At 39.6% G+C, this 15,882-nt stretch overlaps 1 protein-coding gene across 1 annotated transcript in view; it reads right to left on the reverse strand.

The window, feature by feature from the left end:
* Positions 1-15,882, reverse strand: part of MACROD2 (mono-ADP ribosylhydrolase 2) — a 2,853,334-nt gene that overhangs the window by 157,325 nt on the left and 2,680,127 nt on the right. Inside the window, exon 16 of the mRNA XM_077282574.1 lies at positions 1,509-1,583. Coding sequence (XP_077138689.1) covers positions 1,509-1,583 — 75 coding nt within the window. The remainder of the gene's footprint in view (positions 1-1,508; positions 1,584-15,882) is intronic.

Raw genomic sequence — 15,882 nt, forward strand, 5'->3', positions numbered from 1 at the left:
CAAGACTACAGAAAATTCACAACAACAGGAATAGAATACAACAACAGAAACTACAGAAAATAGAACACAAGTACAAAAACAACAACTACAGATATAGAAAACAACAACAGAAAATACATAATTGCGAGAATAGAACACAACTACAAAAACTATAAAAGTATAGGAATAGAATACAACTGAAACTGCTAAACCCCATAAAATGAACACAACTACAGGTATGGAACACAACAACAGAAAATGCATAATTTTCAGAATTAGAACACACCTAAAGGAATAGAACACAAGTAGAATATCTACACATCTAGAGAAATAGAACAAAAACTACACAACCACTGGAATAGAACACAACAAACAAAATAACACAACCACAGAAAAAGAACAACTAGAAAAACTATGCAACTACAGGAATTGTAGACAACTGCAGGTTTTTTCCATGATCTTTATTTTTTCCTGTACAAATGTTCATATGACAAAACATATTAAAGGGGTTATCCAGTCTGAATCGATAAGTCTGCAGTCACTTTGTTTGACTGCACACTTATGATTTGCCAATTTCTGAGCCGGGACCAGAGGGTATGTATGTGTTATAAATACTCCCGGGCAAGGGTCCGTCTTGTGGGTGTGGCCTTGGTTCATACACTTGCGTCTAGAGATGCAGCTCTCAAGTGGGCGTGGTTTATTAGAGGATGCGGCTTTGCTCCATAGAAGTGTATGGCAGTGAGGCCATGCCCACTGGCTGGGAGTATGCATAATTCAGAGGTCCCGGCTTAGAAACCGGCGAATGCCCGCAGCGCACACTGTGTGTGCTGGGGCATTTCAGAAGTCTGCAATCACACAAAGTTGCTGCAGACTTATCAATTTGGACAGGACAACCCCTTTAATGCAGGAAAATGCCAAGATGTAGCAATCCTATATTGACATTTACCAACACACTAGAATTTGAAAACATTTGCTGGACATAAATGATACATGAACATGATATCATTAACTCAAGTTAACATTTGCTACACCTGTACATATGGAGATATTCTCTCTAGAAGCAGTGCTTCAAATACATTTTAGCCACTGGAATATACCACCATTTTTTTTTAAACCTGACAGAATAAACCTCCTTGTGTCTATGTATGAAATTAGGGGCAAACAGAAGTACAGTAAGGGTCCATAGAATTATATTGGCGCCATATTACATTTTGCAACTTGCTCTGTGCACCCGCCCTTAATAATGACGTAGATTCCCACTACTCTTAAATGTAACATTTTTAAACTGTATAAAATGCCTCCAAACTACAGGAAATGGTTTCCAAGAAATGTTCCACAATATGCTTCTTAAAACTCTGATGTCTGGATGTATTACTTTATTCAACTTATTTGCTTTTTCTTTCATATTCTGCAGCTCTGCAGAGACTGCAATCACCCACATCCATATGATAATAATATAAATCAATCAATCACATGACAACCTGTAAAACAACATATTTTCTATTAACAGAATACACAAATCAACTGACCTGAATCTTTGTTACAGCTGGTAATTTCTGGTGTGAATCCTTCTCCACTGTCTGTCTCGGCACAAGATTCATTGACTAAAAAATAAACACAAATGCTGGATGTTTATGTCATAAATTTCTAATTTAATTCAAGCTTAGTCAATCAATGCAGTATTACTTTCGGGGCAGATCTATATTCATAACCACGCTACTGAAGTTACCAGCACTTCTTCAACACTTTAGATCATAAATCCATATCACTTCCATTCTTTGTGTAGGAAATATGTCTGCCTCTCTTTGTTTAAGAAGCAGCGCCTTTTAGCTCAGTCTCTAACCTATAATCTTAGGGAGTATGGCGACAGGAAACGCATTATAATCAGACGGTACGACAGCGCTACTTAATTTGCCCGGGTCCAACGTTGAGCTCCTGGCCACACCCTCTTGCTCAGAAATTAGATGTTTTTTCCTCTTCGGCTCCAGTTTCTGGTCTTAGCTTTGGCCTTGCTTGTTTGTGCCACAGCTTTGCTGATTTAGATCTATTTTGGTGTTAAGTTGCTGAGACAGCAGGCACCTGATCATGAAGTCAAGTCAGCCATTTTAAGTGCTAAATATACTGCCAAGCCTTGACTGTTGTTTGAGGTTTAGCCTAATTTTACTCTTTTTTCCAAATTCTTCTACTGATTACTGATCCTGACCTCAGCCTTGTTTCCAACTATTCTCCTGTTACAATTTTCTCCACTTCCAGTATTGACCTTGTCTTCATTTTTGTCCACACTCTTGTCTCATGTTTGCCTTTGTGATGACCCCTCTTCTCTGTGCCATGGCTCCATGAATGATATCACTGTAAAACAGTTTAATTTGGTGAATGCAACCTGGCAATCCTCCAGAAGGAAAGATCAAATCTTCCTTCACAGTCAATGGGTGAAGATCAAAGGAGACCTCAGCCTCTGACTCTGTTGTAACGAACATCAAACAGAGTTTGTGGATCTTGAGCAAATGGACCATATTTTAATTAATGAAGACTTTTATTCCACAACCTAAAAAACGTTAGGTTGTCTGTCACTTATTACATTTCCCTTCTTTCCTAGAGTTAAATACACAGTTCTCTAACGACAGTAGCCCTCCACCATGCAGCACCTTCTTGCATTTTATCTCCATCTATCAATCTACTAAAATTCTTGATTCGCTCAATAATCCACAGCTCACCAGCTTTCTTATTACGTCCTCTCCCTCCCTTCTTCAAGACTTCGACCATTCTGAACTCATCCTTTGGAACTCATTGCTCCGAACCATTGAGCCATTAGATTTACTCCTGTTTACAGCTCAAATGTGTTTTGAAATTTCATTGTTGAAAGTGACTTATGCCATATAAGTATATCATACCTGTATCTACAGCTGACGGCGGGCATCCTGAACTGGTTAGAGCTATCTCTCTCCTAAATCATTTAATTTAATTCATTTATCTATTCCCCTGGGTGCATCACTCTATTTTAGCTCTGTATTGGCTGTGATACTGAGTGGGTGACTGATAACGCTTTTTTTCATTGTATACAGAAAGCAGCTTGTCATCTGGACAAAAATTTGCTTTTGGTCCTATAATGTCCATTCCACTGTTAAATCCACTCTCCTCTTGTCCAATTGCTAATATTCAATAGTTTTTATCAGTATGTGTTTGTAAATGGGTCCAAAGTACATAACACCAGGCATCAGAAAATAGGTATCCAGCAACAGGAATCCATTGAAAACACAATTCTCTACTACATAACATTAAAACATACAGATATCGTGCCTACGTGTCTTGTGAACTGTAATATGACGCATTTTGGTTTACTCTTTTATCATAATGCAAATACATAACAGTTGCAATCAACTTTTTTTTAACCCTTTTCGAAATTTGGGTTGTTAGCAAAATTTACGGTTTGCAAAAAATTGATCAATCAAAAACAAGATAAAAAGGTTAACACAATTTATCTAACAAGTGGTTTCTCCAAATTCAACACAAAATGACACTTTACTAACGATTTCAGTCTCAGAATTATTCAACCCCTCTACGACAAGCACTTTAGTATTTAATAGATCATCTTTGGCTGTTATGACCTGCTGCAAACGTGATGCATAGCCAGACATCAGCTTCGGGTGGCATTTCCAAAGCATCTTAGCTTAACCACTTCACCCCGAAGCCTGTTTTCACCTTCCTGAACAGGCCGATTTTTTCAATTTTGTCCACTGTCACTTTATGAGGTAATAACTCTGGAACGCTTCAATGAATCCCACTGATTCTGAGACTGTTTACTCGTGACATATTGTACTTCATGATAGTGGTAAAATTTATTTGCTACAACTTGTGTTTATTTGTGAAAATATTAGTGATGAGCGAATATACTCGTTACTCAAGATTTCTCGAGCATGCTCGGGGGTCCTCAGAGTATTTTTTAGTGCTCGGAGATTTAGTTTTTCTTGCCACAGCTGAATGATTTACATCTGATAGCCAGCATAAGTACTGTACATGTGGGGGTTGCCTGGTTGCTAGGGAATCCCCACATGTACTTATGCTGGCTAACAGATGTAAATCATTCTGCTGCGGCAATAAAAACTAAATCTCCGAGCACTAAAAAATACTCTGAGGACCCCCGAGCATGCTTGAGAAATCTCGAGTAAGGCCATGTTCACACTTCGCGGTTTTTACCGCGGATCCGCGGCGATTTTGATGCTGCGGGTCCGCAGCAGTTTCCATAGCGTTTCCATTAACATGTAAACCCTATGGAAACCGCAAACCGCTGTGCACATGCTGCGGGAAAAACCGCGCAGAAACGCAGCGGTTTAAAACCCGCAGCATGTCACTTCTTTGTGCAGAATCGCAGCGATTCTGCACCCATAGAAATGCATTGAACCGCTTACTTCCCGCATGGGGCTGTGCCCACTTTGCGGGAAGTAAGCGGATAATGTGCGGTTGCTACCCGGGGTGGAGGAGAGGAGACTCTCCTCCAGGCCCTGGGAAGCATGAATAGTGTAAATAAAAAGAATTAAAATAAAAAATGATGCTATACTCACCTCTCAGCGCTGCACGTGGCCGGCCGGTCAGAGTTGCTGTGCCGAGCAGGACCTGTGGTGACGTCGCGGTCACATGACCGTGATGACGCAGCGGTCACATGACCGTGACGTCACGAAGGTCCTTCTCGGCACAGCAGCTTTGAAACCGGACCGCTGAGTGCAGCGCCGAGGAGATCGCGACGTCAGAGGGTGAGTATAACCAATTTTTATTATTTTTATCATTACTATTGATGCTGCATATTGCTGCATATGCAGCATCAATAGTATAGGAGTAATCCCGCAGCGGAAACCGCGGAACAAACCGCGATAAATCTGCAGGGATAACCGCAGCGGTTTTGCCCTGCAGATTTATCAATTCCGCTGCGGGATAAACCCGCAGAGCACACCGCAAAGTGTGCACATAGCCTAACGAGTATATTCGCTCATCACTAGAAAATATCAGAAATTTTCAAACTTTAAATTTTTATGCCCTTAAATCAGAGTTATTTCACACAAAATAGTTAATAAATAACATTTCCCACATGTCTACTTCAGCACAATTTTTGAAACATTATTTTTTTTGTTAGGAAGTTAGAAGGTTTAAAAATTGAACAGCGATTTCTAATTTTTACAACAAAATTCACAAAACCTCTTTTTTTGTTATGGACCACATCACATTTGAAGTGACTTTAGGTGCCTATTTGACAGAGTACCCCAAATTAACACTATTCTAAAACTGCACCCCTCAAGGTGCTCAAAACCACATTCAAGAAGTTTATTAACCCTTCAGATGCTACACCGGAACTAATGGAATGTGAATGAAAAACATTAATATTTAACTTTATTTTCACAAAAAATTTACTTTACACCCAATTTTTCCAATTTTTTTTCTCACAAGGGTAACAGGAGAAAATGCACCATAAAATTTGTTGTGCGATTTCTGCTGAGTACGCCAATATGGAATATGTGGAGGAAAACCACTGTGTGGGTGCACGGCACGTCTCAGAAGGGAAGGAACACCATTTGACTTTTTGAATGCAAAACTTGCTGGAATTATTACGGACGCCATGTTGCATTTGGAGAGCCCCTGATGTGCCTAAACAGTGGAAACCCCCCACAAGTGACCTCATTTTGGAATTTAGACCCCCCCAAGGAACTTGTCTAGATGTGTGTTGAGTACATTGAACCCCTCCCCAGGTGCTTCACAAACGTTTATAATGTTGAGCCGTGAAAATAAAAAAAAAACACACATTTTTCACACAAAAATTTTCTTTCAGCAATTAATTTTTTATTTTCATAAGGGTGACAGGAGAAAATGCACCATACAATTTTGTTGTGCAATTGTTCTCAAGTACGCCGATACCCAATAAGTAGAAAAGAAAATACTGTTTGGGCTTACGGCATGGCTCAGAAAGGATGGAGTGAAGTTTTGCAATGCAGATATTGATGGAAAGTTCTGTGGGTGTCATGTCGCGTTTGGAGAGCGCCTGATGTGCTTAAACAGTGGAAACCCCCCACAAGTGATCCCAGGTTTCTGGACTGGTTTGAAGGTACCATATCACATTGGTAGAGCACCTGAGGTGCCATAACAGCAGAATTCCCCATAAGTGATCCCATTTTGCAAACTACTCCTCTCAATCAATTTATCTAGGGGTGCAGAGATCATATTGACACCACAGGTGAGTCACAGAATTTTATACCATTGGGCAGTAAAAAAAGAAAAAAATATAACATTTTTACCACGAAAAGTTTGTTGTAACCCCAGATTTTACATTTTCACACTGGGAAATGGGCAAAAATGGCACCAAAATGTGTCCCACAATTACTGCTGAATGTGGAAATACCCCATATATGGCAATACAGTACTATTTAAAAACACGGCGAGACTTGGGAGGAACGGAGTGCTATTTGCCTCCTGGAGCGTAGATTTTCCTAGAACAGTTTGTGGACTCTATATACAGAGCCCCTAAGCGCTAGAAGAGCAGAATCCAAGTAACCTTATTTTGGAAATTATATGCTTTTGGGAGTTTATCCATATATAGTTTATATGCTTAGAGTTTAAGTGTAGTGATGATTTTGACTCCATGAGAGTTTTCCTGAAACAAGCAGCAGCGGATGTTGTGAAAATTGCATACTGCCATTGTAGTGCCCAGTGAGCTATAGTCACCAGTACATTGTAGTGCTCAGTAAGTTGTAGTACCCAGCTCATGCTTCTGGAGACATGCAGCGGTAAATTAGGTGGGCTGTCATTGCTACAGAAGTACCAAACAAGTGGACGCTAAATTTGATTTAGGCAAACTGTGGGGATCAGAAAGCAGAGGGCATTTGGATTTGGTAGCACAGCATTTGATCAATTCCTTTTGGTGCGTAAGGAGCCATAGTGCTTTTCCAGAGCCTTTGTACTACTAGTAACATGAAAGTCCCCTATATTTCTGTTAACAGATTACGGACCTGATTGGGGATGTGCTTTTTTGTAGAATGAGTTGAAGCTTTTATTGGTAACATTTTAGTTAACATTTTGGGATCACATTATCTTGCGCTCTACGCTGAACACATATAGGGGTTTCCATCAAAATCTCTGAGTGACGTGATTCAGATGAAACTCCCGAGGGATCCATTCACTATAATGAGGCAGTAGAGTTACTATGGACTCTGTCTGGCCTCTGTTCAATGTTGTTCATCTTTTCAGAAGTGTACAAAAGTGTGGCGAATCCTGCTTTTATGCATACCTAAAAAGATGGATACCACTGGATCATAGGCCAGGTGGCATCCACAGTGCCTCCATCTGCCTCATTACAGGGAATCTTCCGCTGGGTGTATTTCAAAGATTTACACAGAAACTCCGGTGTAAGAGTTTAGCATAGAGCATAGGATAGATGGGAACCGAGCCCTACTGCAATCTTTGGGTTTCTCCCTGATGAAGCAAGTAATTCTGAAATGCGCATCGGGGAGTGCGCGGTTACGGGAATTTGATGGGCCTTAAAGGTATATGCCACGGGTATTGATCCGATTTGTGCACTTTTTGTTTTTTGACACTGTTTATCTTTATCAGCTTATTGCATTGTACTATGACACTTTGAATTGTTTTCTCCCATACTGGTGAGACTTTACACACATTGTACTTATATGTGTAACTATTATATTTATCTCTTTCACTCTTTATTCATGAATTTTTGGATCTATTTTTTTTATATATTTTTAAATATGGGATTTTATACCTGGATCATATAATATGATTAGTTGATTCATTTTTACATCTCCTGGTCTGTCATACTTATATATCAGAATAATATACAGTATTCATTTTATCCATTGTTTATTAAATTGTTTATCCGAGCACAGGCACTTGTTTTTAATATTAAGTACTACTAATTGCCATTTGTATAAATAAAGGCATTTTTATTTGAATTTTTTGTGGTCCGATATATTTTTTTGGTCCTATGTCTTTGGGATATTCTCTTTTAGTCTATAATTGAGTGGTTTCCACTTCTTCCCTTCAGTACACCTGGTAATTAAAATGTATATATTTTATTTACTTTTTATTATCCAACTCTTGGAATTATTGATCATTGTGGGATCCTCAGGTGTGTTGCATTTACTGATTAATCTTTGGGAGGCAGAATGAAAAAGTCAACGGCAGGTGAATAATTGGTTTTGTTTATTTTTTACGCTGTTCCTCGTACAGTACAAGTGATTAGACGGCTTTATCCTTTGGGTTGGTGCAATTACAGTGATACCCGATTTATATAGTTTTTTTCTGTTTAGCTGCTGTCACACACTAAAAGATGCTATTTAGTGCATCCCCATATTTCGATAGCTATAATTTTTCCATATTTTGCTTGACGGAATCATGTGACAGCTTGTTTTCTTGTGGGACGAGTTGACTTTTTTTGTTGGTACCATTTTCAGGCACATGACATTTTTTGATAGCTTTATATTCTGATTTTTGGAAGGCAGAATGGCCAAAGACCAGCTATTCAGGATTCGTGTTTTTATGCCGTTCTGCGTGTGGTAAAATTTATGAGGAAGCTTTATTTTTCGGGTCAGTACGATTACAGCGATACCACATTTACAGTTGAAACCAGAAGTTTACATACACTATATAAAAAGACACATATGCATATTTTTCTCAATATCTGACATGAAATCAGAATAAACCTTTCCGGTTTTAGGTCAATTAGGATTACCATAATTATTAATATTTGCCAATTGCCAGAATAATGAGAGAGAGAATGTATTAAGGCATTTTTATTACTTACTGCAAAGTCAAAAGTTTACATACACTAAGATTATTGTGCCTTTAAACAATTCTGGACTGCCCATATGATGAAGTTATGTATTTAAAAGCTGACAGAGCTCTACGGAGGCTTGTTTTTTGCAGAAAAGATGACATTTTCAGAAATATTTTTATTTACATTCATCTTTTTTATTTAGTTTTATTCCACTTTTTGTTCGGCGGTATGATGATAAAGCATAGTTCTTTGCCTAGTTTTTTATTTATTTTTTCACTGAAGGGGTTAGTAAGTGGGGCAGTTTTATAGGTCGCGTTGTTCTGAACGTGGCGATACCAAATATCTTTATTGTTTTTGTTTACTTTTGTTTTTACATAAATAAATGTATGTATTGAATTTGTTTTCATTTTTTTTGTTAATTTTGTGATTTAAAATAATATATTTACAATTAATCACTTCTTTTTTTTTTTTTTTTTTTAGGATGGGACATCAACTTTCCATGCTCTGATCGCTGATCTAATACTCTGCAATGCTTTTGCAGGGCATTAGATCAATGTCTCTCATCCAGGGAGGAGGCGTGCCTTATAGGCCACAATCCCTGGGTGACCCCACTGCCATCTCTCAACCTGTGGTCACCATGGAGACCAAATCCCACGATCGGTACTAGCGCCTATCATGGGGTTTGCTGCAGGGTGTCAGCTCTTACATAGAGCTGAAGACTGCATTTGATCACGGCGGCACCGAGCGTGAGCCCGTGCGATCATCACGCCATATATATATATATATATACAGTGCCTACAAGTAGTATTCAACCCCCTGCAGATTTAGCAGGTTTACACATTTGGAATTAACTTGGCATTGTGACATTTGGACTGTAGATCAGCCTGGAAGTGTGAAATGCACTGCAGCAAAAAAGAATGTTATTTCTTTGTTTATTTTTTTTTTTAATTTTTAAAAGTTTTTTCAGAGGGTCATTTATTATTCAACCCCTCAACCCACCAGAATTCTGTTTGGTTCCCCTAAAGTATTAAGAAGTAGTTCAGGCACAAAGAACAATGAGCTTCACATGTTTGGATTAATTATCTCTTTTTCCAGCCTTTTCTGACTATTTAAGACCCTCCCCAAACTTGTGAACAGCACTCAAACATGGTCAACATGGGAAAGACAAAGGAGCATTCCAAGGCCATCAGAGACAAGATCGTGGAGGGTCACAAGGCTGGCAAGGGGTACAAAACCCTTTCCAATGAGTTGGGCCTACCTGTCTCCACTGTTGGGAGCATCATCCGGAAGTGGAAGGCTTATGGACCTACTGTTAGCCTTCCACGGCCTGGACAGCCTTTGAAAGTTTCCTCCCGTGCCGAGGCCAGGCTTGTCTGAAGAGTCAAGGCTAACCCAAGGACAACAAGGAAGGAGCTCCGGGAAGATCTCATGGCAGTGGGGACATTGGTTTCAGTCAATACCATAAGTAACGTACTCCACCACAATGGTCTCCGTTCCAGACGAGCCCGTAAGGTACCTTTACTTTCAAAGCGTCATGTCAAGGCTCGTCTACAGTTTGCTCATGATCACTTGGAGGACTCTGAGACTGACTGGTTCAAGGTTCTCTGGTCTGATGAGACCAAGATCGAGATCTTTGGTGCCAACCACACATGTGACGTTTGGAGACTGGATGGCACTGCATACGACCCCAAGAATACCATCCCTACAGTCAAGCATGGTGGTGGCAGCATCATGCTGTGGGGCTGTTTCTCAGCCAAGGGGCCTGGCCATCTGGTCCGCATCCATGGGAAGATGGATAGCACGGCCTACCTGGAGATTTTGGCCAAGAACCTCCGCTCCTCCATCAAGGATCTTAAGATGGGTCGTCATTTCATCTTCCAACAAGACAACGACCCAAAACACACAGCCAAGAAAACCAAGGCCTGGTTCAAGAGGCAAAAAATCAAGGTGTTGCAGTGGCCTAGTCAGTCTCCTGACCTTAACCCAATTGAAAACTTGAGGAAGGAGCTCAAGATTAAAGTCCACATGAGACACCCAAAGAACCTAGATAACTTGGAGAAGATCTGCATGGAGGAGTGGGCCAAGATAACTCCAGAGACCTGTGCCGGCCTGATCAGGTCTTATAAAAGACGATTATTAGCTGTAATTGCAAACAAAGGTTATTCCACAAAATATTAAACCTAGGGGTTGAATAATTATTGACCCACACTTTTATGTTTAAAATTTATAAAAATTTAACTGAGCAACAAAACTTTTTGGTTTGTAAGATTTATGCATCTGTTAATAAATCCTGCTCTTGTTTGAAGTTTGAAGGCTCTAACTTATTTGCATCTTATTATACCTGCTAAATCTGCAGGGGGTTGAATACTACTTTTAGGCACTGTATATATATATATATATATATATATATATATATATATAGCAGTTTGCGGGACCGCAGCTCCCGCAGCACTCATGGCATGAAGGGGTTAAACCCCATTTCATTAATATTCTTGGCTTGACATTGCACAAACCAGAAAAATTATACAAAAAGATAGCAAAGGCATGGAATGTTTCTAGAAATAAAGTTAGAAGCGGAGTCCAAAATTTAAATCCCACCAAAGACATCATCAAAAATGCAGTTTGTATATTCTCCCTGTGTTTATGTGGGTTTTCTATGGTTTCCTCTCACACTCCAAACATATACTGATAGAGACTTTAGATTGTGAGCCCCAGCGAGGACAGTGATGACAGTGCCGGCAAAGCACCACAGAATATGACAGTGCTATATAAGCAAGCATAATAAATAAAGGAACCCTGGCTGCACCACATGAACATTGCAAGGAGAGGAAGCTTCACTTTTTGCCAACAGGTTCCTGAGGACACAGTATATCAAAAATGCTCTAGTGACTGCAAAAGACCTGCTGCAAGATTTGGTGGCAGCAGGCACTGAGGTTTTAGTTTGCGCTGTGAGGTATATCTTAAATGCTGAAGGTCTCCATGCCTGAACATCAAGTAGTAAACTTCTCCTGAACCAAAAGACCCAAAAAGTTGGCTCCGACATGCAGCAAGCCATTTAAATATGCCTCTGAAGTTTTGGGATTTGGTTTTGTGAAGTGATGAAGTAAACTAGAACTATTGGAGCCTATGGAAGAATTATACAGGGTGGGCCATTTATATGGATACACCTAAATAATATGGGAATGGTTGATGATATCAACTTCCTGTTTGTGTCACATTAGTATATGGGAGGGGGAAAACTTTTCAAGATGGGTGGTGACCATGGTGGCCATTTTTAAGTCAGCCATTTTGGATCCAACTTTATTTTTTCCAATGGGAAGAGGTTCATGTGACACATCAAACTTATTGAAAATTTCACAAGAAAAACAATGGTGTGCTTGGTTTTAATGTAACTTTTTAATTTCATGTATAATGAAAAATTTCCTGTAAAATTTGCCTTATCACTGAACATAATGTTCTTTGTTCTGTGTAAACTGAGGGTCCTGTTCCAAGTTTTCTTTTGCCCATTCTGCAAATTCAGAGTGCCGATCTGGGTCATCCTCGTCGAGATGCTGCAGCAGCTGGATTTTGTAAGGGCGCCATTTGTGAGTGGCTAATATCCACCGAATGGATGTTCACCTGATGCCAGATCAGAGCGCTGAATTTGCAGAATGGGCAAAACAAAAATTGGAACAGGACCCTCAGTTTACAAAGAACATTATGTTCAGTGATGAGTCAAACTTTTTTGGGTGGGCCATTTATATGGATACACCTAAATCAAATGGGAATGGTGACAATTTTCCTACGTAGGGTGTCTTGCATTGAAATCTGCTGCAATGACCCAGCTACTACGCTCACCAGACATCAACACAATTTCTATCTGCTCCTCACGTGTTACCCTCTGTGACATGTCAATGGCTATAAAAAGAGAAACTTGTAAATAACTCATGAAAGAATAAAGATACATTAAAACCAAGCACACCGTTGATTTTCTTGTGAAATTCTTAATAAGTTTGATGTGTCACATGACCCTCTTCCCATTGGAAAAAGTAAAGTTGATCCAAAATGGCTGACTTCAAAATGGCCGCCATGGTCACCACCCATCTTGAAAAGTGTTCCCCCTCCCATATACTAATGTGCCACAAACAGGAAGCTGATATAACCAACCATTCCCATTTTATTTAGGTGCATCCATATACATGGCCCACCCTGTACTTGTCATCTGGATGAAGAGAAATTAAGCATGTGCTAAAAAGAACACCCTGCCTATGGGGTGAGGGCTTGGTGATTCTCTGGCACTGGTTTTCTTCTACTGCTATTGGAAACATTCAGCATATGGAGGGAAGCATGGATTTAATCAAGAATCAGGGAACTCTAGGAGAAGAAATCTTGCCTTTTTTGAGGAAGATGACGTTTAAGTGTCGTTGGTCCTTCCAGCAGGATAATGATTTCATGCATAACTCATAGTCTACCAGGGCTTGATTTCAGGAGTCTTAAAAGATTCTGTAGAGGCCATCATAGTTGTCTGACTTAAACCAAATAGCAAATTTATGGTAGAATTTGAAGAAGGCGATTGAAACATGCAAACCAAAGAATATTTGTAAACAGGAGGACATTACAGATGGGGAATAGGCTATGCGTAATGGACTAAGATTCTAGAGAAACGTTGCCAAACACTGGGGTCTTAAGTAACACATTTGCAGTAGGTCATAACAGCCAAAGAGGCTCTACTTGACACTCTAGTCATGCAGGACTTGGTTAATTCTGAGACTGCACTAGTCATTAAAAGTGGAATTTTGTGTTCAGTTTGCAAATAAAATCCTTTTATTTTAGTTGTGTTGAGTTATAATAATTGTTCCTGTTTCACTGGTTTATCGCAAACAACTGAAAGTTTATAAATTTTGCTCATAAACCTAATTTACAATGGGGGTTGAAGAATTTTGATGGTTACTGTATGTTGGACCCATTTATGAATAGATACTGGTGACTTTTGAGTTTACTGGTGTTTGGGATTCCTGTATCTTGATGTCAAGAATAGTGGTGCAGATTACTTTATTCTTTCCATGAAGTATACTGTAATGGTTGACAAAACTCTGAAAGAGGCTCTAAAATGCTAATAAAAGCAGAGACGCTTTATTATTTCTATTGTTAATTGTCTTTGTGATATATCTGATATATTGGCAAAACGGTAGAGGAGGCCATATAAAATTGTGCCCCTATGTATTTCAAAGTATAACATTAAAGGGATCTTGTTATGTCCCAAAATGCTACTAACCTGCTGATATGGGGTCAATCTGCAGGTTAATAGCATTATAATGACATTCAGCCGCCGCACTGAAAGTGCAGCTACCGAGAGAAAATGAACTTTATTCCACCTGGGAGCTGCCAGCTTTCAGTCATAGAGTCGTGACCGGAGTGGCTACAAATCATCGCTCACAGCTATATGTCCCAGCACTTTTATTAACAGCTTGCTCTGCATAGATGCGCTGTACAGTGAGCTGTCAATCAAAGTGCTTACAGCTGCATCTCACTGTGTACGGAGTGGTGACGTAGCCCCAATGACAAAGCCGGCGGCTCCAGGGAGGAATAAAATGAATGTTCTCCCAGTAGCCTCACTTTCAGTTAGGCGGCTGGACAGCTTTCTAATGCAATTAACCTGCAGATTATTACTATATCTTCGTGTTATCGCTTTTGAGGGCATGGCAGGCTCCATTTAATTACAATGGAAAAGACCCAAAAGTGCAAGATATCAGTTTCTGATTGTTATATATCTATGTTTTAAATCAAAGTCTCATTTGTAAAGGGAAAAATTGTTTTGCAATTAACGCTGACAGTTCCAACAGGTACTAAACTATCAATTTGACATGTTCAATCAATGCCGGAACTAAGCTTTTCAATTTAGAAATTAATTTTACATTATGTACTTTAATTCCGGCCCTGCATCTTGGCGGTTTGACGACATTTGTCCTACATTTTAAACAAAGAGCTCCTAAATTGTGTATCCTTAAGCACCGGCTGCTGTCAGAAGCAGACACAATACAAGTCTACTTTATTTAGGTATTATGTTTCAAAGCCTTTTTTTCTGACAGTCAACTGGTTTTCTTGATGTCTGTTTTCCATTAATTCCAGATCCTCCAGGCAAACATCAGATTTTCCTTCGAAAATAAAGCACAGCAAGCTTGCCCATCGGCCAGGGTCCTTTCTCAGCCAGTTGCGGGATTTCTTTAGTATAGACTTTTATACCATAATCCTGCGGTATCGCTTCGACATCTTCACTTCATTGTCCTTATATTCCGTTCTGCCAAATGTAATGCTTCGATCATGTGTACTCGTACTGTGCTAGGAAGCCATGATGAGGTGAAGATTATATGTAGGTTGTCTTTCCTAACGTCCTTGTATTAACCTCTGATCATAGAGATTAGTGCAAGAACAGAAAGTTAGAAACGGTCACTTTGGGGTTGATTCATCAAAGCTACTAATGCAAGCGTAAAAGCTTTGAAAAGTTGCTAAATTTTTGCACAATGGGGAGTTGAGCAAAAATGTTTCAAATGTTAGTGTTTTCCGCCATATTGAATCAGCTCTGTTGAAATGGGAGATGGTGGAAACCAGTGACGTGGCCACTGCCGCCCATAGAGTTCGTAAAAAATTATGGGAGCCTTTTATATGACAGAAATACTACTCCAGTCCCTGATATTTCTGGCATAGCACACGCCACAGAAAAGATGAGTTTGGCACCATGTACACCACTAAAACTGGTATAGCACAAGCGTGCGCTTATGAATTAAGTGTTTGATCAACTATCAGCCGGCAAGAATTCTGTCTCTCACAGACCTGTTTTTCTCTAAGAAGCCCTCCTACTCTGCACTCATAATTGCACCTGTTTGAACTTGTTACCTGTATAATTAGACACATGTCCACACACTTAATCACACTCCAACCTCTCCACCATGGACAAGACCAAAGAGCTGTCTAAGGACACTAGAGACAAAATTGTAGACCTGCACAAGGCTGGGATGGGCTACAGGACAATAGGCAAGCAGCTTGGTGAGAAGGCAAATTAATTATGCAAAAATCATACAATGTGATTTTCTGAGTTTTTTTACTTTTATATTCTCTCTCACAGTTGAAGTGTACCTACAATAACATTTATAGAC

Source organism: Ranitomeya variabilis, chromosome 2 (genome assembly GCF_051348905.1).
Source record: "Ranitomeya variabilis isolate aRanVar5 chromosome 2, aRanVar5.hap1, whole genome shotgun sequence".
In the NCBI taxonomy this organism is placed as follows: Eukaryota; Metazoa; Chordata; class Amphibia; order Anura; family Dendrobatidae; genus Ranitomeya; species Ranitomeya variabilis.